At 32.4% G+C, this 25,091-nt stretch overlaps 1 protein-coding gene across 1 annotated transcript in view; it reads right to left on the bottom strand.

Annotated features, from left to right (window-relative positions):
- Positions 1-25,091, bottom strand: part of LOC108751623 (muscle M-line assembly protein unc-89-like) — a 38,670-nt gene that overhangs the window by 8,380 nt on the left and 5,199 nt on the right. Inside the window, exons 3-4 of the mRNA XM_018491899.1 lie at positions 12,417-12,583; positions 1,559-1,769 (exon numbers count right to left, since the gene is read on the bottom strand). Of these exons, the coding sequence (XP_018347401.1) occupies positions 1,559-1,769; positions 12,417-12,583 (378 nt within the window). The remainder of the gene's footprint in view (positions 1-1,558; positions 1,770-12,416; positions 12,584-25,091) is intronic.

Raw genomic sequence — 25,091 nt, 5'->3', positions numbered from 1 at the left:
CCCAACTTTTTTTTTGCTCATTGCCCCCTTTTCAAAATTTTTGTTCAGCGCCCTCTTGACCGTAACCAATAAATTCTCTCTGAACTCTAAATAAAGCAACAAAACGAAAATTATACAGAATCAAATAAAAAATATTTAAAAATTATATTGTAGTATAATATAAATTTATAAATATTGAAAAATTATCATTAATAAGAAATTTGAGCTTGATGTGATGCTAATAATCTATTTATATTTGGTTCTATTTTTGTCAGCATTCTTAAATCTCCACGCTCAACTATTTGCAGTTGATTCTTCTTTTTCGTCAAAAGATTTGTAACCACATTAAACCCACCTAATTAGTTCTAACTAATTAGGATAAGAGAAATGTAATAAAAATGTTTTTGCCACAACCCATAATACTGAGAATGTTTAAGGTTTAAATGTTTGTTTAAAATATATTTAGCAGATTAAATTTTTCTGGCGCGTTCTTTTGCTTCTCATTTGCTCCTCAACGCCCCCCCCCCCTACTCCCTTTAGGACTACCAACATCCCCCTCCTCCCGATCTCCTCAGCGCCCATCGGTGAGTGATTAAGCTCACGTTGGGAATCTGTGAATTAGACGACAATTTTTGTCACATACATTTTTATCATGTTTAATATTTTTATCGGTCAACCGATAAAAATCGTAGAGCGAGACTCTAGGTCAAGTCGCGCCGAAGATCTTCTTAACCAATTTAAAATGTCATCAACGAGATGATGGTCATCAACGAGAGATCTTTAAGGATACACGATATCTCATATACACTTCTTATCTGAATATAAATGCGTGAAACACAGGACGTATCTATTTTTTTATTTCTTCCAAGTTAAGAAAATTGCGCATTTATAGCAGAAATTTAATGCAAAACAGATTTTTTAAATGTTAATTTAAAATGTGGAAATTAATTAGAAAAATTGTATATGTAAGAGATAGAAACATTATTGCTTCTCAATCGAATTTTTACATAGGAAAAATTGGAGAGATCAAGAATTTCAATTCCAGATATTTAACCCTTATGAAAAAAATATAAAAAAAAGAAAATTTCAATTATATATATTCACATATAATTATATTGAAAATTGCAAGCGTTCCCGAATTTATGAATGGCAGTATGCTTTCAAGATTAATTATTAATGAAAATTTCTCTTCTGCATGTAGCTGTTAATTAAACGATGGTTATATTATACGCAAGCTAACTATAGAAGGTACAGATCTGCACTTTCTTCAACTAGCGGAAAACTTTTGAAGTTATATTGCATACAGCGGAACGTTTGAGTCAAACTCATGATGTTACCAGGAAATTTATATCGCTTCAAATAAATACGTCTCTCAATGAAAGTAAAGTACGACTTTGAAGTTTTGTCACAAAAGTGAAAACTCGAAGGAAATTAGAAATTCAAGAGTTTTGTAAATAAGATCGTTAACGAATATAATGTTAACATGATATCTATTGGCTGTAGTCACTTTTCGGATTACATTTCTTTTCGTACTTCAAAAAATTGATGTTATAATATACAAAATTAATTATTCGCTTACCGACTATCGTTAAATACACAGGATGGCCGATGGGCGGGGTCGTAGATATTTGGCACTCATAAATCCCGGAATCCTTACGCTGAGGATATCGTATCCTTAAGGTCCAGTCCTCCGTATGAGGAGAGTGTAGTGCCTCGAAACGTTGATCGCTGGTATAAGTATAACGACCAACCGTTAACAAATGTATATCCCGGTGCCTCACCCAGGAAACCTGCAAAAGAAGATATTGCATCTTAGTCATTCTTACTCGTAGTATATCTTTATTTTTTTCTATAGTACACAAAAAAAAGTTTTATTTGCAGAATGATTCTATTCTCTAAATTTCTTAGAGTGAAATCTTACGCCAAAAGAATTAAAATAGTGCCATTATTGAAAAATATATATAATGCACTCTTAAATAAAAGTGATAGATTTTGACTTTTTTCGGAGTGAGAGTTTCACTTTTGGAATGAGATTTATTCTAAAAAAAAAGTAAGATTTCTTTTCTTCTGAATAAATCTCACTCCAAAAGTGTGAAAAAAAAGAGTAAAAATTTATCACTTTTATTAAAAAGTGCAAATTTTTCACTCTTTTTCAATATAGTAACAGTATTTTTCATTACTCTTTATATTTTTTATAAATTGGAGTGAAATTTCACTCCAAAAAGGATATAAAGTGTAATTAAAAATAATTTTGTTAACAGTATTAAAGTGGTTCTTTGAAAAGTGTCGAAAATTTGGGATGCCTCACCAGGGCCCACCTGAAATTATAAATATCTGCATAATTTGGATTAAAACTATTATATATCTTAATATAGTATGAAACATACATATCGTGCAAAAATAGTATTCATAATTCTTGTATACATAGGTGAGATTATGTTTACTTTTCGAGATTTGTATGCAAGTTTGTGCATGTAAATATCTTTCCAGAATGTCAGATGACCTATTACTTTTTATGATCGTTAAAATCGTAATTTTTTAAACTATTATATTATAATCTTATTTAAAAAAAAACTATGGTAAGATTTGTATACAATTAGTCAAAGAAGCGTCTCCAAGTCTTACTGTTACTAATTGTAAGTCGTATGTAAAAAGTTACATTTTAAACATTTCTTTTCTCTCTTATTTCATTGTTAACCTATCGTAGAGTTATATACACGTCAATTTCGGTACTGCAACTTTATTACATAAAAAAATTAGACATTTCTATGGTAACTTGATTTACTAAAGAACTAATATTATATAATAAAATAAATAATATTTTATTAAAATAAAAGCATACCATGCTTATGTTTCATTAATACTATTATCTATTATATAAATTGATAAAATTATTTTTAATTAAACTGTTGCTGTTAAAGACTCCTGTTTGTTCACTACTACACACTTATATTGTGATGTCAGAAATAAGAAAAATAGACAATAAAAATTTTTGCATGATATTGTAAAATATGGAAATATATTTCAATAAAACAACTCTTATAATTGATAGAATCAATTTTAAAATATACCGCAAACTCTTTTTTTGTTTCATTAATTAATTAATGAATAATCATATACTTGGAAATCAATTACGCATAATTAAAAACAAAATGAGCTATGTTCACAACTATCCTACATTGTCAAATTAATAATATATAGAAAAATAAATATAATTTAATTTCTCCCCGAAACAAGAAAATCATTTTCACATATACGATATATTTTATAAGTCTATCGATTGAAAATAATATTTTATTGAAAAATTATTCTATTTGAACATAATTTGCGAGAATTTTTATTCTATGCTTTCTTATTTCTATCATCACAATCTGAAATAATAGTGAATGGAAGTCTTTATACAACATTTTTTTCGTATAATACATTAACGTATTAGATTGACATATTACCGCATACTTGAATTAATAATTGATTTCCGTAACATTTGTAATATTAATAATAAGACGGCTATACAAGTTGTCCTTATAAACAATTTAACTGACAATGAGATGTCTAAGATATATGTATTTACCTTACAAAAATATAATATAAAAGTATAGAGAAAAAACTTATTAGTTGCGAAATATAGCATATCAAATTGTACGAATTTTATGTTATTGAGGATCAAAGCAAGTGATGCATGTATATAGGCCACGGCCATGTGAGGAAATAATGTACCTGTATACATGTCATGGGTGGACTGTCAATATCAGGCGCGTTACTGCCCTACCATATATTTATCTATCCTACGGCATTGCCTGCGGTTTGCATAATACATTGCTTGATGAATAAATTGAGAGCTTATTTGTTTGTTTAATATCGTTGCTACTGTTGAATTTTTACTGTCTAAACCAAGAATGTGTCATAGCCTGAAAGGAACAAACAAAATTCAGTCAAATCTATAGAGTTATTTGAATGTACGTAAGTTTCATCAGAGTTTCAATGTACTCAATAATATATACTGTAATAATTCTATCGCGCTAGCACGCAAAAAACACGAACAAAACTAATAATTGATGTAAAAAAAGTTTCATCAACTGTATTCTCCGAAGTAACATTTACATTTAATTAACCCTAATTAACTCTAGAAATTGGCGAAAACCGCACGACTAGCAAAATAATTAGTTTTATTCAGTATTGATCATCCAATGGTTTGAAAAGTCAGAAAGTTTTCATCGACTGAAACACAAATTACCTCAACGAGAAGTATCGCATTTTTATGAAATTAATAAGTACATAAATAATGAAATAATGAAATTAATAAATAATTTTCTTAATTGTATACGTAAAGTAATCGTTTTATAAATGAGTGCTTGCATATCTTTCATTATTACTCATTAATTTTTAATTTGACGAGGTTTTCAAAAATATGCGTAATAATGTTATGTGTTAATGAAAAGTTTAATAAATTGCGATTGAAATTTCAACTCTACCGTGGCTCATAAAATATATATTGGATAAACATTTGCAAAATAATTAACTTCTGTTCTTTTATTCCGGATATGAAATTACCCTCATCGCTACCTCATACCTACCTGTAAAATTGATCAAACTAAGTGTCCCGAAATTTTTGGCCAAGCGCTTTTTTGTAGATAGAGTGGACTCTAAACTGAGTCGAAAGGTCTTCTATCATTTTGCAATTTTCACAATGATTAACGAGATATTGATTATTAAATCTTTCCGAATATTGGTCTTGAATAATTTTTTACTCAAATACTATCAACTTTACAGAAAAACAGCAAGAGCAAATAAAAAATTATTTATTTTTTTCTCATAGCTCTAAGAATTTTTTCCAGAATTTTTTATCAACTGTTTAGTACTACATTTTCTTATTGGCGATTATTTTTACCAACATGAGAAAATACGGTATTAAACAATTCTAGAAATATTGAATCAGAACATTGTGAAAAGAAAATAAGTAATTTTTGTCGCTTACTGCTTTTATGTAAAATTGATAGTATTGGAGTAAAAAAATCATTGAAAATCAATATTTAACGATTTTTAGTAATTAATATCTTGTTCACTTTTGCGAAAATTTCAAAATAGTAAAGGATTTTAACTCAGTTTAGTCCGCTCTATTTACAGAAAAACGTTTAGCCAAAAATTGTGGGATACCCTGTATGGTATATATTGGCAATATTAAATTTTTTGCATGCGCGAAAATATTTTAAGGTGGTTCTTTAATAAAGTGTCGAAAATTTGAGGTGCCTCACTAGGGTCTACCCAAAATTACAAATATCTGCATAATTTGGATAAAATATTAAAACTACGTGTATATCCTAATGAAATAGTAAACATACGAAATAGTAAATCAAGAGCTGCATCTTCATCGAACGAAAATATAATATTATATTTACATATTGATACACTTGAAATGCAAGTATATGCACGTAAATATCTTTCCAAAATAACCATTGACCTATAACTTTTTTGTAATCATTAAAATTGTAATTTTTTAAACTATTATAATCTCGTTTTTGAGAAAAATCTATGGTAAAATTTGTGTGCAGTTAGTCAAAGAAGCGTCTGTGAGCCTATCCGCCACTAAATTAAACGTGAAAGGTTACATTTTAAATATTTTTTTTCTCTCTTATTTCACCGTTAATCTAACGTAGAATTTTACCCACATCAATTTCGATATTTCAACTTTATTATATAAAAAAATTGATTGACATTTCTATGATCTTGATTTATTAAAAAAATTATTACCTTAAATTACTTGAAGGATGAGCATTTCGGGGTTCGTTCGAATATAACTTATCGAAACAAATAAAAAGAGTAATCCCAAAAACACATTTTAGCTTATATATTTTATCCTCGAAATTCTAATCGAATTAAACGGTGCTATGTGATGGAACATCAATCTTAGAAAAAATTTAATTTAAGTATAGGGGTAGTCTTGAAGATATTGGCAGTCAAAGTGATCAAATTCCTAACATTTTTAATATTATTCAAGCATATAAAAAGAAAATTAATACTTTCTTGAGAAATTAACAATGAGATTTTGATTAGAATTAGTCAGAATGATTTTTTGAATTAGGTTCTTCTTTTATCAAGCTAGAAAAGCGATGTATTTATTTCTAATAATTATTGTAAATAAATATGAAAATGTATAAATAATCTAAAAAAATATCTTTCTCTATTTTTATAATAATATTATATTATAATAAAATTGAATAAAAGTCTAGAGTAAAGAATAATGCAATTTTTTTATTTTGTAAGAAGAGAAAGTATTTGGCGTGATCGAACAGGCACACCACGCTTTTCGGATCATTTTACGGAAACTTCGATGTATTAACTGATCGCGGGTTGACGTCCTCTCAACGGGAGTGACGTTGCCATGGAGAGATTCGTTTTGTCCTGGTTCGTCCTGCATCCGGCACCTGCGCCAGCTGGAGCTCTCGAGATGACACGACCGTGTTATTGGCATTAGCGTTGCCGGCTGAAAGCCAAACAAAATCTATCCATCCTGACGAAGCGATGGGGTTGCTGGCGCTGAAGAACGGGACGAGGAAAACAGAGGCATCGCAACTGTCGTGCCGCGCACATCTAACACGCCGTGCGAATGCAAAATCGGCTTTTGGTAGCTAGCTATTGAAATCGATTCTACAGATTCTGAAGCTGTAAGGGATTTTCAGTCGCGATCGTTTTAGTATACCTGGATTCAACCTGAATTCTCCATCTTCATGCAGCTTTAAAGGGCGGCTTTTGCAAAATGGAAGGATTACATTTTCTAACTCGAGCGACGCAAATAGAGTCAAACGCTTTATACAAGATTGAAAACTGTAAATAATTTATAACAAAGTAAAAGCTTTTTCATACTGAAAAAAATAAAATATTTAATCAGAGTTAAAAATTAGAATTGTATAATATTAAAATATGCTGCAAAGCGTGAAAATGGAATTTTAACTAAAAAATGATTAATTATTTTTGGTAGATATATAATATATTTTCGCGTTTTGTCCAAAATATTTTATCCGTTTATCTATTATATATGTATACGATATCATGTTCAATCCATTCAAGTGTTGCATCGAGGTGATAATGGGTTTAAAAGCCACATAGTTGAAGACCGTAGTCAGATCGCGTTTATAGATTCGCCTATATGCGGACTACATTGGGATGCAGATATGATGTCACGATGGAGATTTCGCATTGTCCCATCTCAGCACCGAACCCTGACACTTGCGCGAACTCCCGCGTACTCCACATGACGCGTATGTGCCATTGGCATTAATCGCTGCATTGTTTGGCGAAATTCAACCGAAACCTCCGCAATGGTGCACGATAGTGCACGATAGTATGCATGGCGCTGCATTTCTGTATGATTATACGGCTCTATGATTAGGGAAAGCAAAAATACGATCGTGCATTCATATTGCAATATAAGAATTACGTATTTTAAGAAAATTTGTTCTTATTAGAGAAAACATCTCTGTTTTTAAAGTTATATAAATATATTGAACATTTCTGCTTCCAATCATTCATATGTAAATGTATCAACTGTCACGTTACTAATAAATGGTTATTATCCACTGCATTATATACATGTTACATTAATTTAATATTTTAATACGATGGCAATAATAATTTAATAATGTGATAACGTTTGGAGTTTGTCCAGAATAAATAATGGTTTACAATATTAACGTTAATGCAGTAAACTTTAAAGCCGATAATCACAAAATATTACGAATGTATAGTTTTCTCTTTGCTTCATCGGATTTTTAATCTGAAATTTCTTTGAAATGAAAGAGAAGATTATGATTGGCCAAAACCTTTATGATACGAGGTATACGTCAATCTTCGCAGAGAGCAAGAATAGGAGCAACAAGCATGGTACACTTTCTAATAATTCTAAGTGCTTTAATAGTACAGCATAGCTTTTATTTCAGGAAACAAGCGCAAAAACTTATCCAGGAACGTACTGACAGCAGTAATTTAGCTTAGCGCGACTGAAACGAGGTAAAAGCGCACAGTGATACACATCCTGAGTGATAAAATTCCAGAGTTGGATCTATGTGCAACTCATAAAGCTCAAGGGACTTAAGTGTTAAGGGGTTGCGTGAAATAATTTCGCTCAGAAATAATGTCAATTTTTTAAAGCTGCTTATATTGCATTGAATATAATTGCTTGTTATTGTGCGTGTTCTTATTTATAATAATTACAATTATTAATGTAGTACTCCCAAAACGTTGCATTTATGCGTTTCAAGATTACATAAAGGATATCGATGTCGATGCTATTTATCACCGTTGTTGCAAATAAATTAAGCATCCAAAACAGCAAAACAGAGTTGATGTTTTATTAAGAATTAATAAAATTGGAATATATTATATATTCTGACAAGTTCAATTATCGCTGCGGTAAGTATGCTACAGTTTACTTGAATTGCGGAATTATACGGAACGAACATTTTGTCATTTGGTTTAATTCCGTAATTCAGAGCTACGCGTTGACAACACCTAATTTTGTACGCGATTCAAAAAAAGGACAAGGGGGAAGGCGGAGAAAACTTTCATTAATATTCATAAATCATAGGAATATTGGGTAATCATCGAACGGTGCACAAACGTGAGAGCCGTAGTCCGTGTTTACGATTACGCTCCGTTTATCAAGTTTTTGTATCATTCGTCGAATCTGCCGTTAATCAACAATCCATTGTGGACATTTAAACCGTGCGTATTCGATGTGTGAGCACGATTACGAGTCGTTCTCATATTTATGCAATGAATAAACTGCACGATCGCCAATTATTATCGGAAGGCCGCAAAATGGATATCTGGAAATGCAAAAGATAATCACGCGGTTAATGATTCGCTACGTTATTATGACGTCGCTGGATATATCGATTCAAAGCGACGGATTTATCTACAAGTATACGCAGTATAAACTGTAACAAATGATACGCAACGATAATTGAACGAGAACTCGCGTCAGAATATTTAATATCCATTTTTATTAAATAAAATAAAATATCAAATAATGTAAAAATATTGAGATATTAAATAAATATATTTATACTGCTGAAATATTAATAAAAAATTCAATTTAAATATTAACACAAAAAAAGGAGAGTGCAATGATATTTCCAATTAATATAAAAAATTAAGCCTTAATAAGAAAAAGATTCCTATAATTTTTGGTCAAAGCGAATCTTGACGATTGAATAATGTTCATATGTAAATTTACAAATATATATTTTTCAGGATGTTTATTAAAATATAAAAAAATTTCCTGAAAATTCCTGGATTTTCCATTCAAGAAAAGGTATTTTTGTTCAAAATTTCAGGTAAAAAAGAGAATTTTTTAAATGCAACTTTGAAATAAATCAGAATCAAGTAACATAAATAAATAAACTATCTATTGAAAATTAAGAGAAGACAGAAATGTTATAAGACTATATCTATCATTTTTTATAATTTAAAGCTGCGAAAGCTATAGGATAATATAAAGAAAGTTCGCTACATATAATAATATCAGTGAACTACTCTGTTCTACTGACAATGAGTATTGCCCAGTATTACCTTCTATTGTCAACCTGACTTTTTTAATAATAACTCGCGAGACACACACAAGAATGTACCTGTGTGAATATACACGAATATGTAAATGCTGTACTTATGCTAATTGTCAACATTTTGCATTTATTATAACAAAAAATTATTAAAGAAACAATGTTCCCAGAAAGAGACAGAATTTAAATTTACAAGTCACAAATTTCAAAAAAATTTTTAAATACTGATAAAATTCCATAAAAATTTTTAATTTTTAAGAGTAGAAAAGAAATCTCCTGAAAATTCTAGATTTTCTAGATACTATATATATAGTAAACGCTGTTTTTACAGTTTTATAAATTGCATGCCAATTCAGTTTATCAAACTTGAAATGCAATTATAAACTGAAGCTGGAAATAACATCACAAATTACATCAATCGTCAATTGAAAAACTGCAAAGAATTTGCGAAAAATATCACCTCCAACGGAATTCGAACCTAGATCTTTCTCATTTCGTGCGAGCGTTTTATTAATTCGATTATAGGCATAGAAATATACATTTGTATATCTCACAATCGGTGATAGAACGTTGTCTCTTCAAGGAGACATTGAAACAGCTCTATATGAAAGTCCTTTGCGTATTTATTATTAGCATTATTAAATTGACGATCATGTATATTTTCAGTTTCAGTTTATGATTGCGTTTCAAGTCCGATAAACTGAATCGGCGCTCAATTTATAAAATTGAAAATAAAATGTATTTTCAAATGTATTTGCAAATTTGCATTACGTATACAAGCATCAAGATCCGTTCTGACCAAAAATAAAAACCTCTTTCTTATTTGATTTATTTCTATTGATATAAAATTTTTATTTACAATCCTTGCAATTTTATGTTAAGTCATTATTAAAAATTTCAACTTATATTCATTAAATTCATTATATTCCATCGGAACAGCGAAAACTGCCAAAATCGACCGCATAATCACGTTGCTCTACCTCTTGTGAAGGAAAGTCGATCTCAAGCCACTCTGAACAGATTACGATGTCTGCTAATGAAGATGATCATTATCATCTAATTGTAAAACGTATTTGCAGTAGCTTCTTGGTCCGAGCAAACACCTAGTAATGATGCACTCTCGTGCGTTCACAAGCGGTAATTGATCTTCCAGAGCGCTTATGAGAGCAACGTCATATATCACAAGAGATCCGATCACGTCAACAAAGTAAGCTCGAAAGAATGGACGTGTAGTGTAACGGGGTTTTTGCAAACTTGAACGACGAATGTTTCAAGCTACTTGTATTCTTTTTAATAGAGATTAAACATTTCGACTTCGATGAAAACAAAAATACTCTGTACTTTGACCAGTTGAATAGAATTAAGTGTAATATCTGCAGCAATCGCAAACGATTAACCCTCAAACAGAAACTATCAGAAACTGTCAGTTTGATTTCTAGAAGGAAGAGAATATAATGTGTAATGGGTAATTCTTTGAAAATTACCCGAACTTTGTTACGAGCACACGCAAACCTGAAATTTCGATGTAATAAATATGCGATTACAGAAGCGCAAAAGATTATCGAAATCGATTTTGTGGTAGAGCGGCGTTCTTAAGGAAGTTACGATCGGTTGATCGTGTGTGGTCATGCTATCTCGTACTTATGCGATCAATTCTTTATTCTTAATACGTTCTCAATACGTTTATTCAGCAATGCCATTGAATGATCGAATGAACTGCGATGTTTCAATGCAAGTACAAAGACATCGTTGATAGATTCAATGCAAGTACAAAGACGTCGTTGATGGTTTCCTATTTGAAGTTAATTTTACATATATATGTATATAACATATGTATATTGCATACATAAGTATAGCAGTAAAAAGGCATTAATGATGCCTTTTGTACAACGACGAACTAAGAAGTAATGTCGCAAAACGAAGAGACCGGTGACGTGATGACACCCTCAAATATCAAAACCGTCTGGTACAATCAGGATAATTGTACGAGGGGAATATTTTAAGCGATATAATTCGTCGACGCGCGTGTTGCACAAAAAGAATGCTTCCGTTCACTATATAAGAAGAGCGGTTAATAATGCAGGAATATAAACGCTAACATCGCCTGCCTTTTTCATGAGATACCGGTACTGTGCACGATGAAGGAACAGTAATGTTTATTTAATAGCCCCATTTACGTTGGACGGACTGCACCACGGACTTCACCGTGTAAGAACAGCGATTTTATATTTTATAAGCGAATCGTGTCCCTATAGACGTGCATTTGTTCCTATCGCGCGCATGGCTGCCATCGTTAATCGTATCATTATTTATGTCATAACTATATCAAGTTGTAATTACAACAGTAAGAAATGAAAATTCTTGATCGTGAGAAGAAAAACTCAATAACATAAGTTTACTTAAAATATTCAAGATCGATTTCAACAACTAGTTAAATGCTCTAAAATCTTAATAAAACAGAATTGCACTTATTATGATTCTCTCTCTCTCTCTCTCTCTCTCTCTCTCTCTGATTAAACAATCTTTCAAGATTAGTTTTTAGTATATTTTACGTATCTCCGTAATTCACGTTTGTTACTTTTTTACTGATACGATCCGATGACACTTTAACTTTCTATTCGTGGACCATCGATCGATTATAAGATCGTTTAACTGGTCTCTTGATGGCGAGCGAGCGAGCGAGCGGGCAAATCTGGCGACGTGACACGCCGTTAAAATATCCGCTACGATCGCGAGGAAGGGTCGCAAGGTCGTTCGTGCGGCCCTACCCTTAAATTATTCAACAGCGGCGTGGGGTAGCTGGCCAGCGCGCTGTCCGCTTCGAGCTAAGATATAGCGCCTCTAGTCACGAACCAGACGATGGATTTTCCGATGGCTCACCGTTCGATTCCCCAAGTTCTTCACCTTGCACACGAGATGCACCGTCTTCCCCACCAGCCCAGTAAAATTCGACTGCATTGAAATGTCAAAGTGAGGACCGGTGCCTGGCGTCGGCCATTCCTCCAGGAAGTCGGTTCGAAAGTTTCGTAAGCATGACGCTATACCACCTGAAAACAAAAGTATCCTTACGATTAATGCTAATTCCTCTGAAAGGTCACCATTTATTAATAAAAAATTTATGATTGCACTAAAAACAGATCTATCTATAATATGCAATCAATAATAGATTTCTGACGAGATTGTCAAATCGATTTTGCATAGCGTTACTTCTCGTTTATGAAATGAATGGTAAGAATAAAAATTGTCATAAATTTTCTATCCCATTTTTAACGCGGTCATATCAGGCTGCCAAAACTGGCAACGGAATAACTGTATATCTCGTCTCATAATTCTTTAGTATAATAGCGCAATAGCACACAGCGCACGTTTGTAATGTCGTCGTTGAATATGGAAAAAATGATTGTACTAAAGATTGTATTAAATATTTAGGTAGATACAAATTTAAAAATATAATTTTGTTGAACCAAAATCAAAATATAATTATGTAAAAAATTCACACATAATCAGCAATACTGCATAAAGTTTTGACATTGTAGCAACCTATTTGAGCGTACTACATAATTTATTTTGACAATCAAACAAAATTATTTTCAGACCTGTATCTAGCTAGATTTTTAAATACTTCAGCAAAGCAGTTCTTTTAATGCACGTTTGAAGTCGGTGTCCATGGAATATTCTAAGAATCCAGCAAATCTCTCGGCGCATTTACGATGTATTACATTTTGCAAGGCTACTTGAATCTCAAAACGCGGAAACTCCGCATCAACCCGTTTGCGTCACATCGGAGATCGTACGTTGCATCAACGTCACGGATTGTCGCGTCACATCAGTCGCGCACGTGAAAGTTCGCATGGTAGTACGCGAACAGACCTATTTAAATATATCACATTATATCTTGACGTGACGGTAACGTTCCTTTTCGTGACGGCAGCGCGACGTTACAGCCGGATTTCCCCTGAAATCTGCGCGTTACCGTGTACACGCATACCGTGCATTTACTAACTGTTAAGCTTATCACGCGTGCTATTCGAGAGATATTTTTTCCCGCGTATCTTGTGTAACGTTATATAGACCGTATGGGTGTACGCGCGCGTGGAAAGATTATTCCATTGAAATAAATTAATTCTGTGGAGGAGACTACTCGGTAGAAAACGCAACGGATTTATTAACAGTTGTACGCAAAGCACGCGCTTTAAATATCAGATTAAGATATAAACTGAAATATCAATACTGTACGTTACAAAACTTTTTAAATCCATCATTGTGAATGTATTCAAAAAAATAAAATTGTCGATATTTGGAAAAAATATTTCATTCGGAAAAAATATTTCTGAAGCGTGACACAGTTTCTTTTGAAACGCGCGACATGTTTTTTTCCTGAATATTAATTCCCAGCGTATCTTTTCTATAGAATAGGCTTTATTTTTCTGATATAAAATCTTTCGTTAGAAAAAATAATCTTGAACAAAATACGAATTACAAAATTTTTGCTAAAAAAATTAAAACACTTGTAATATTTTTATTTAAAGTAGTCCTAGATATAAGACTCTTTGTTTTCCAATATTTAGTAATAATAATGTTCCTTTTTAAGGGGTTACACCACCCTGAAATTTTCAAAAAATGGATTTTTTTTTTTTTGCATTATTTTGAAGCCTGAAATGTCAGGAACATTTTAAGATTGGACCGGTAAAAATATTTCAAATATAGAGAAAGTTATGCGCGTTACAGTGGCAGCGTGACCGAGCGGATTTCGGACAGAGGGTCGCAGGTAGTCATTGACGCTTCTTTCGGTTATCGAATTATAAACTTTGTGTCAGTTTTTTCAATTATTAGTGAAGCAGTGAAGTGTAAGAAGTCGTGTATGGCCCTGGAATTGCGGACTAAAAAGGTAAAGCAAAAAAAAAATCGATTTTTAAGGTTTTAAACAATTTTATTTTATTTTCCGTTTTACTCGAAACTATGTTTTACGAATCGGTGTACACCGTATCTCGCTCAATTTTTGTCCGATTGACTTGAAATTTTAACTGCAACTTCTTAAATAGATTTTCCGTGGAAGTACACACGATTTTTATGATTGATAAATTATTACGTTTGCAGTTAACAATTTAAGGTCGATTTTTTTGCTAAAAAATGAAAAAAAAATTTAAACTCATACAAATTTGTGAATTTTTAAACAAAATTAAAAATCCTCGGTACTTCTATGGAAAAACTATTGTAAATTAAGAAAAAAATTTTTTTTTTGTTCCACATGGCACACCAGGACTGCAACGGTGCACACCGTTTTTCTCCTACAAAAAAATTTTTTTTTGTTTTTTATACTGCCACGACGCCATTTTGTTATACATATATAAATAAAAAATATTTTTGAGAACTTTAATATATGTGTAATAAAGCCCTAAATTTTTGTTTTGATCCACCACCTAGAATTCAAGAAAAAAATTCACGAAAAAGCTTATTTTTTTCGACGCGCTTGGGTAGTGTAACCCCTTGTTGGATTTCGTTATCTTAACGTTAAGCAACGGTAGTCTTTAATTAAATTCCTTTTTTAACATAAAGCCATTTTGCTGTAACATAAATATTGATAAATAGCATTATTTTGCAAAATAATAAACGCAAAAATAGCACACATTTGGTGGATTATTTCGTTTCCATATTTTCAGTTGCAGACAAAAATCATCATTAGTATATATAACGTAGGTAATTCTGCCCGTGCAATGTAAATATTTGGATATAGCACTCTTCATATTATATATATTATCATCAAATTACCCATGTTTCAAGCCGAATATCCATGTAATTTCTCTTATTAAGTTTTTATTAGCTTTATCTCATTCTATAATTTTAAAACAAATGCTGTGTTACATGCTTTTGCACGAGACATGCAATTGTGATTAAATACAATTTAATTACGTATCTTTCTACCTCTTTAATAAATGCATCCCAAATGCACCTCGGTGAAATGCTCATGCCACTACTTTTTGAATAAACAAGCATTTGCATTGTATATTTATGCATTACATTATATGAAGAGTATATTTTTCTAAAAAAAAATATTAAAAAAATTGAACATAAATCTTTGACGTAACTTAAAATACAAATACTGATGCTGTTGCGTGCTATTTTGAGATAACTAATGCAAATGTTCTCTCCGATGTTGACAACAATTCACATATAATCCGCATTCTTACACTCGAATTCGCGATTCTTGATTAAGACGAGAAAATACATAGGCAACTGCAGCGAGGCAAATACCTGAGGTACACGCACGAACTATCGCCAACTCCGGAATTGTACTTCCGGATCAGCTGTGTGCGGGCAAGCACTTTCTCAGTTGCGAATTATATTTCGTCAAGTGCTTCACAAAGCCAGACAGCCGTACGCCGCGAATTTCCGACTGCACCATGTTTAGGGCGAGTTCGCGATTAGAACGGAATTGCATGTACTCTCGCTCGTTGCCGGAGTTGATTTCAACCGGGATGAAGATACTTGCTCCACTTCCTCACTGTACGCGTTGTCAGCGACAATATTTAACCACCAAAGATCCTTGAATTATATAGTAATTTAACGAGGTCGTTCTCAGACGCGATTCAAGTTGTGGAAAGTTATTATTCTTTAATAGGAAAAAATACCAATATTAAATTTTATACTGCATTTATATTGAAATTAATCTTAAGATTTTATAAATTTGTAGAAATTAAGAAATATTTAAAGACGCTCAAATTTACATCAAGACTACGATATTAACACGAAGAATAGATAAATACATTAAAAGGTAGAATAGATCTCAATTGTATTCGCACAATTTTTATTTTTATAATTAAAGTTAATCCTTTTTTCCAATCCTCTTTCAAAAAATTGCATTTGTGCGATAAAACTAACGCATTTCTTTGCGTTCTTAACATCGCCGCAAGACAACGATTAATCTCCGGACTTTAACGGGAGAATAGCTTCCGGGCTTGTAAGCGCTATGAAGTTAAAGGCGACGTAGACGTGCGCGTAATATCAAACTTCATCGATGACAGGATTAAACATAATCGCCGCCGGCGCACTCTATTTCTCTTCGTACCTCCAATTTCGTCGAACTTTTCGAAATGGTGGCCGACGTGTCGCGACGTGCCATTGCGGATAATACGAAACTTCGAAACGAATGAGTTTTCCGTAGCGTATAACGTCGCACACGAGGACCGCGTGCTCGCGCGTATTGTCATAAAATAACCCTTCGTAATTGCCTTTCAAAACTTTTCGCTAGTAGAAGCACTTCCGTGACGGGAGAAACAGAATTCTGCCCAGGTTCGCGAGACCGTCACTCATTGAGTCCGTTTGCCGTGAGGCCTCTTGCTGTTCGAGGCGTTTCATCGAACACAGGACCTGTTCGATGCAGATATACCCGCACAAGCCTCACGTCATTCGTTTTCTGCTCGCGAAATTAATTTTCCTACTTGAATTCTTTTGCAGGAACTCTTTACCATGTTTCATGCGCGAAAAGTTTAACCCGTGCCACCTTTCATCAAAATTTCCAAACAAGGAATGCCCGCCAATTGGAACAACGATATTTACTCTTTCGTGCCGACGTATTCAATTAGTCTGACTGAGTCTCTGTGACTGAGTCAATTGAGACATAATAAACTACTTAATTATAAACATCTCCTTTTCACGCTTGGTTATATTTTTGAATAACTGTAACTGTACTCGAGATATTTCTTGTAACGACTATATAAATATCTCTATAATTAAATCTTCCTTTTTTGAAATCGTTTATCTTTATATTTAGTTTGTTCCAAACAACAATAATTGCACATATTTGCTAGAAACAAATTATCTTTATACAATATTATCACAGAGAATTTTACACAATACTGTCACAAATAACTGCTAATATGAATTACTCTTATGTGATTGCTATTACGCTTTACGTTCAAAATAGAATGTTTAAATTTGTATACGCATATACTCGTATGCGTGCATTAGTTGGATACGAAAGGGAAATATTAAGTTATTAATCACTTCGTTCCATATACAAATTAAATTATACAGATGTGGAAACAGCTGATAATAAGTAGACACGACATTTCACGTTCTATATTTCATACAGTCCCAATGCAATAATTTTTCATATAACAAAACATCCACGTTTTCGTATCTTGTTGACAATTGTTATGATTGTTAATGCAAGCGAGCAGGTATGCAGATGATTTAAGTGCACTTCTCGATGACGCGTGAAAAACGATCGGATTAAAATCTCCTTAGTGGAACGCTACGTTGTTGACGCAATGGGCTTGCTATTGATTCGAACGACCGTCGGTGGATCGAGTTTTATGGTTCTTTTAGCCGGAAGGGAGTTGAAACAAGTTCCCCCCTGATTATCGGATCGACCGAGCTGTTCTGTTGTGCTAGAAATTAATTTTGTACCGGAAGCTACGTGAACACGGATTTTCCCTTCGTTATGTATCGAACAGTTTCGAATGTCACTTTATAGTTTCTCTTTATTAAAATTCGGAAGAACAGTTTAATTTTAAGTTGCAATTTATTAGTATCTGTTTTTGCTAAGAGAATATCTACTTTATTAATATTTCTTTTTCTTCTTATTTCGAAATTTTCTATTAGTAATTACTCAAACTTTTTCAACCCCAGAATGCTATCGATACGTAAATTTTACGTAAACAAGGTCATTGAGAGTTAAGCCATGCCTTCAGTGATCATTAGGAGGTTTAGTCTACCGTATTAAAAGCTACGACAAGCGGAGATAAGCTTTTAAAAATTTTGTTTGTTATATATTAGTTTACATCCCTTGGTGTGATCAGCATTATATAATAGAGAGTGTGATAAATGATTTCAACTTTTAAGCAGTTTTGTGTTATTATTTTGTGTTGTATATTTTATTTAAGTATATAAGGAAACATATATAAATAATTAAACTACGTACTCCATATCATTTCAAGTAGGGATGCACCAGATCGTAAAGTTACCGGACATCGGATGTCCGAGAAGGAAATTTCTTCAAATCGGATATTCAACCGGATTCCGAGAAAGTGTCTTCTAACAAAAAAAATGCCTATAGGGAAAAATATTGTAATTTTGCAATAACGTATAAGATATATATTATAGCATCAGAAATATGCATACTTATTTCTAAAATACATTTGTATAAGAAAAAATCAACAATTTAATGATATCAACCGGATATATTCCGGGATAATAATGATATCCGGCTATCCGATCGGATAGTAAAAAAGTGCTGGATATTACCGGATACTTTTCGGATATCCGGTGCATCCCTAATTTCAAGATTGAATTTGATGGTGTTCTTATTCTTTCTATCCTTTTAAGTTAATCGTTAAATTATTTGTGTTCGTAAAAGTCTAAATTACAAATATTTTATCGTTAAAAGTAAGAAATGTATAAAAAAACTTGTGTTTACATTTATTAAGAGTGACCTATTTGCTATTTGCTATTAATATGTAAAATTCATATATTAATATGTAAAATTTACATATTAATAGCAATATTGTTACTCAACATCGACAGTTTCTAGGGTTAAAGTAATTTTTGTTAACCTTTACATATTTTTTCCAATTTTTGTGATTAGTATATCAAATACTACTTTTTATTCATAATCAAGCTCTATATTTATCTGTTGCATATATAATATTATACTATGTAAACTTAGGCACTTTCTTCTTTTCCTCTTTGATCGGTTCACGAGATATATTAAACACAGAAAATAGCTAAAGATAAAGACGCGTTTGCAAAGCAAGTTTATCATAGATGACGGATTATCCATAATCCTTCGCCGGAAATTAATTTCGCGCTCGAATCCACAGGAACGATTTTTGCGCGGGTTCGATCGTCCACCCGTCGCACATCGTTGTCTTTCCGATCTCCCCTGATGGAATTTCAACAAAATCGTTTTGATATTACGAAGAAAAGGATTAGGACTGTAAATTGATCGAAATTGGAACTACTTCGAATCCTAAACTAATGGAAGAGGAGATAAGAATGTGGGTAACAGTGTACGGTATATCTATTAGAAGATCTTATAAAAAGACCTTCCGTTTTTCTCTCGCGATACGTCAGATCGATGTCGTTTCGAGCTTGTCCGTAAATTATACAATAGAAAACTGCTACAACCTGACAGAGGGTCGAGTATATATAGATAGTTTTATACACATTACGATTATTTCAGACCTTAGCGACGTACAGCGAGAAAGACTCAGACATCGCTATCATGCCTCATTCGTCAACCTAGAGGTAGATTCTTTTGGACATTGAAGGACAATGGTTGGTTTGACCAGCCAGCCGCAAAATCCTATTTCCCGTTGTACCTTGTCTCGTTCTCTCTCTCTCTCTCTCTCTCTCTCTCTCTCGCAATCGGCTTCCTCTCCGCAACCGGATAAGCCAACTTTGTTTCCTGGCACTCGAATATCCCGTATTCCCTTTTTTATTTCTTTTTCTTCCACCGGACAGCTAGTGCGAGCTTCTGCGGGTAGCGGTCGCGTTTCGATGGATGAGAAAGAAGAGAAAGAAAAGAACGGAAGAGGCTACTGCAATTGGCTACTGCAAAAAGCTCCGAATCGAATGTGTCTGCGTCATTGGTATATCGGCTGAGGCCGTCAGAAACGTTTGGAAGATTCAGTTAGAAGAATAGCATTAGTTTGTTCGATTTGATGCATCAAATTGATCTGTTTAAATGGATCAACCAATTCAATGTTACAATAGTAATCTGAATGTAATGTACAATAGTAATCTAATGTTACAAGTTAGTAATCCGAACGCGCATGTGCTTGCATTTATAATTATTATATAGTAATTAATATTAAAATAAAACCGTAATCATTAAATGTTATAATAAAAGTAATAATGAGAACGGAATCATATTCCTAATTATATAAAGATATGCGATTCGAAATTTTGAAATAATTAAAAAAATGTGTGATTAAAAAGAATTCCATCAAAATTTAATTTCAATTAATCTAGAAATCCGTATATTGGATATTAACATTTTCATTGCGTTACATAATATTTCAATTAAAAAATTAAAAAATATTGGATATTAATATATAAACAAATAATTTAATAAAGTAAAAACTCTTTCGCGTGAATCGCGTAGATATTGCAGCGAGATGTCACGTTATAAAGTTAACAATAATTGTTAACTCTGTTTAATTGTACAGAGTGCAACCATATTGCAACAAACTTTCGCGGAACAATTAGAAAATATTCCACAACGAACAGTTCGTAGCTGCAAGAGAAGTTTCATAAATAATCAAGTAATTTCGTGTTTCAGTTCATTACATTTTTGATGAGTCCTCTCTGGAGACTACATTCTTATACATATCCGATTCATTACAGAGATCCATTGTGCTCCGCTCCTATATTTCGTATTCCGTATTTCGTATCGATTTTACAGAAAGCAAATCTCTGAGCCATAACGAACGATTCGTACATCCATCCATTTATCTATCTACATAGCTAACGCCAGGCTCATGTATACCTATCTACCTGTTTACCCATCTACCTAATGTACTACCTACTTGAGCGCCTCGAAGTTACTAGACTTTCCGTCTTCCATCGAGCACACGCTGCACACCCGGGACTCTCGATAGGGAGAAGATGGGGCGTAAGTAACTATCGCGAAAACTTTTCATGCCGCTTTTACTCCCGGCTACAATATGCTTCACAAGATGGAAATAGCGCTTGGCACTGCTATGTGACCTCGCGCGAACTCTGCCATCCGGCGGCTGTCAGTGTCGCTAATTTCCGATCAGTCATATGAAGGGAGGTGAGGAAGCTCTTAATTCTTACATTAATCTCTCGTCACTTCTTTATCTTGCTAATAAGTAACGTAGGGAAGCGATGTCACACGTCGTTCCTATTTTTCTTGAACTTGCTCGATTGTTAACGAATCTCGCTCTCTATTTCGTCTCATTAACATCGCCGCTAATGAAGACACAGTGGGTTGGCGGGAAAAGCGCATAATTTCCCTAACTTTATAAAGTCCGCTGTAAAGTTTATGAGATCCGTGATTGTGTAAACGCAACATTAACACGCAACGCTCGGAGATACGCGTCGTCTCTTCTGAATAGCGAAACGAAGATCACCACATGTCGACACATATCCTACGGAATCTCTCTCTCTCTCTCTCTCTCTCTCTCTCATCACTATTACGATAACCTACGTTTCGGTAGTACGGCTCGTTAAATTTTAACACAGTCGGTATGTCTATGTCGCGTAATTCTCTATCCCTCTGATAATGTTAATAATGACGTGTCACATTGCAAATCGTGAAGCATGGTGGACAGAGAGTGCTGCGAGAAGCTGTTAATGAGTCGTTAGATAATAAACGTCTGAGTCGTGATGAACGACGAGCACGTGATAGCGACGACACAGGATCGTCGGAGCGGCGAATCAATTATACCGCGAAAAAATATAAATCAAATATAAACCATTTATTCTTGATCAGCATACGTTATATATGATTTATTTGAAAAAGATTAAATTAAAGATTAAATTAATTTCAACTGTTCGTGAGTTAATGCGTTATCGCAAATGAGATATTAATTTCGTCTGTCATATAAATTTTCGATAAAATTAGAACGTCATGTTTTGCGTCAAATTATTGTCTTTTTCAATATGCTAATATATACTATGTTACATTCCAATTCGGTTAAATTAAAACTGCGTCTTTTGCGGTCGGTGCGATAGTAATTAACTGAAATTTGAATTTTAACGACGGACCACGTACGGTTTATTGCCGTCGTTGTTTTTAATTATGCCGTCACATGTAAAAATGAACGAACAAAGACGCGCGGCAACGAGAATGGGAAAAAAATCGCGCATACGATGGGAAGTATATAATGGAACGCAATGGGTATTAAGCAGAGTTATACTTTCCTGTGTGTCTCTCTCTTCTCTTTTCCGGACGTTTTAGTTACGAGCCGTGACAGTTGTGCCATGACACATTTCATTCGGTGAAACGCATACACGCTAGCGACACGTGAGAAAATCGCCGCGAGTTTTCGCAATGACACTGACTTCATCGAAGAAACTTCAGCGCGAATTCAACGTTGCACACATATAAGGATGAAAATTACTACCTAAATTAATCCGCGTGTAATTCCATCTTCCTGAAACTTCACCGATGATTCTTATACAATCAGATAAATCTCAACCTTTACTTTGATAATACATTCCTTTGAAATATAATTCATAATTATCTCTGCCTATATTTCTTTTTTTTTTATAGTGTTGATAGAATAAGTATTAGAGTAAAGAATAAAGTATTAGAAAAAGTATAAGAGAGAGAGACATGTTGCAGCGATAACTTAAGTTTACTTACTGTCACCTTACTTTAACTATCATTTAAGTGTTAGTGACAAGAGTAATTTATCACATATGTATAGTATAAATGTATAGATACAGTCGCGAAACGCAGTACTCTGTAATTGAAGCTACGGCTACATGTAGGTCGGTTAAAATATGCAGGCGCTGTCATTGCAGAGTCGCTGCTCTTTTTTTCGTTTTATATACAATCTCTCTGTTATTTTATGCGTATCCGAGTGAAATGGGAACTTGGTGAAATTCCGACAAAGTGCGAATTTTATAAAATCGAAAACAGCTCGAAGCATAAATGATTGTACGTTGTGCTGGCGATTAATATGTATTTTATTGAAAACTTTTATCAGCGATTCGTACAGCCGTTTAAGCTAGAAATTAATACAAACTTGAATGCTGATCGAATGTGCCGGTGACCTAATTTACATGATGCCTTTTTATTAGCATGCTAGTTCTTTAGCGAACTAGAAAACTAGTAGTTAAAAATGTATTATTTTATAAGTTATATATTATATTTTTAAAAAACTCTAGTAGCTAAAAATATATAATTTATATTAGATTGGGGAAAGTCTTTTCACAAGTTGGTAAAAATATCTTTCCCCATTAATTCTTCGTTAAAAATAATCAAAATTTAAATTTTAGAAAAGGATTTTAAAGCTCGAAATCTCTGCTTTTGAATGGTTATTATATTTCTTTGAATATATGTGAGTTTTGTAATTTTTACATATAGAAAACTACGAGCTGAAAAAATGAATAATTTTCTTTTTACTTTGTAGGTCTTTTACTTGTAAAAGGATTTTTTCTCGAACCTAATATTTTTCATCTGCTAGTTTTTACAATTTGCTAGAAAATTAGTTGCTAGTAAAAAAAGCATCGTGTAAATCAGATCTATTTGATACATTTTCATTCAGTCATCTTGGCAATATCTTATATATAATATCATAAATGAACATATAATTGACAGACTCAATCCTTTTTTTTTTTAATTTTTTTCGCCAGCGTTATACTGATCATCGAACTGTTTGAAACTATATCTTGTATATTTTCACAAGAAAATTTGAAATACATTGTTTGCGCCAAGTGCCAAATATTCGCTTATTTCCGAGAAAATGCTCGACCTTTTATCCATCTGTTTCTACTTTTTTAGAGACGATGTACTCAGGATGCGTTAAGAATTATTGTACAAATTTTCCAAGAGAAAAAGTATGAATAATATCATAAGAAAACTCATAAAATATATAAATATAATAGAACTAAAAGAATAAGGTCAGTATTCATCCATTCTTACTTCAAGATTGTCTTAAGTAATGTCTTAAGATACTAATATGACTGTGTGATTGGTTTATGACATTTTAAGATTGCACTTAAAATGATCTTAAATATAAGAATTGATTTTGAATGCTTAGCCTATGAAAGAGTATGGAATATATAAAAAAAAATTAGAAAAAAATACTAAAATGAGTAGTAAGGACGCTCCTATATGTACACAAGATCAGTTCACAGCAATTATTAATGCCCGTTTCTATCAATATATATTAATCTTAATCTCAGTTCAATTTATTCTTAATCTTTTCTACTCATTTTTCTAATTTTCAGAACTAGAAGAAGATAAAGAATAAATTGAATCGGCCGATATTAAAATTAATCTACATTAGAAAAAACGGGTGTAAATGTGTTTGCAATTCGTTAAAAGATATTTTATACATATTTTCGAAATAAAAAAAAATTATGAAAAAATTACAGATTATTCTAAACCACATTTAAAAATAATGCGACAAATTTGGTGAAACCAAATTTACTATCTGGATTATAAGTTACTTTAATAAATAGTAGTATTTTTTTAATCTGTGCTCTAATAAAAATATATAGAAATGTCTTATAAAATAAATGACAAAAATCTTAATTTTTTTTATATAGATACATAATGCATATTCAAGATTATTTGTGTATAAAACTACATTGCAATGCATGAACTAATTGCTCAATAAATACCTAAAATATTTATTTGTTCTATATATTTGTAACTAATCAGTAAATCGCAATGAGATTTTAAAAGTTATTTTGAATATTTAAAGAATTTATTTGAAAAATTTAGATTTTTATCATTAAACAAATTTTAATTTTTAATAATAAAAATGATAACAAATAAAATAAATAAACGACAAAAAATGTGTTATTAAATAAAAAGATCTTTTTATAACTTTTATGTATATATAATTTATT

Source organism: Trachymyrmex septentrionalis, unplaced genomic scaffold (assembly GCF_001594115.1).
Source record: "Trachymyrmex septentrionalis isolate Tsep2-gDNA-1 unplaced genomic scaffold, Tsep1.0 scaffold50, whole genome shotgun sequence".
Taxonomy (NCBI): Eukaryota; Metazoa; Arthropoda; class Insecta; order Hymenoptera; family Formicidae; genus Trachymyrmex; species Trachymyrmex septentrionalis.
Note: the sequence above shows the minus strand (reverse complement) of the source record. Positions and strands in the feature narration are given on the sequence as shown.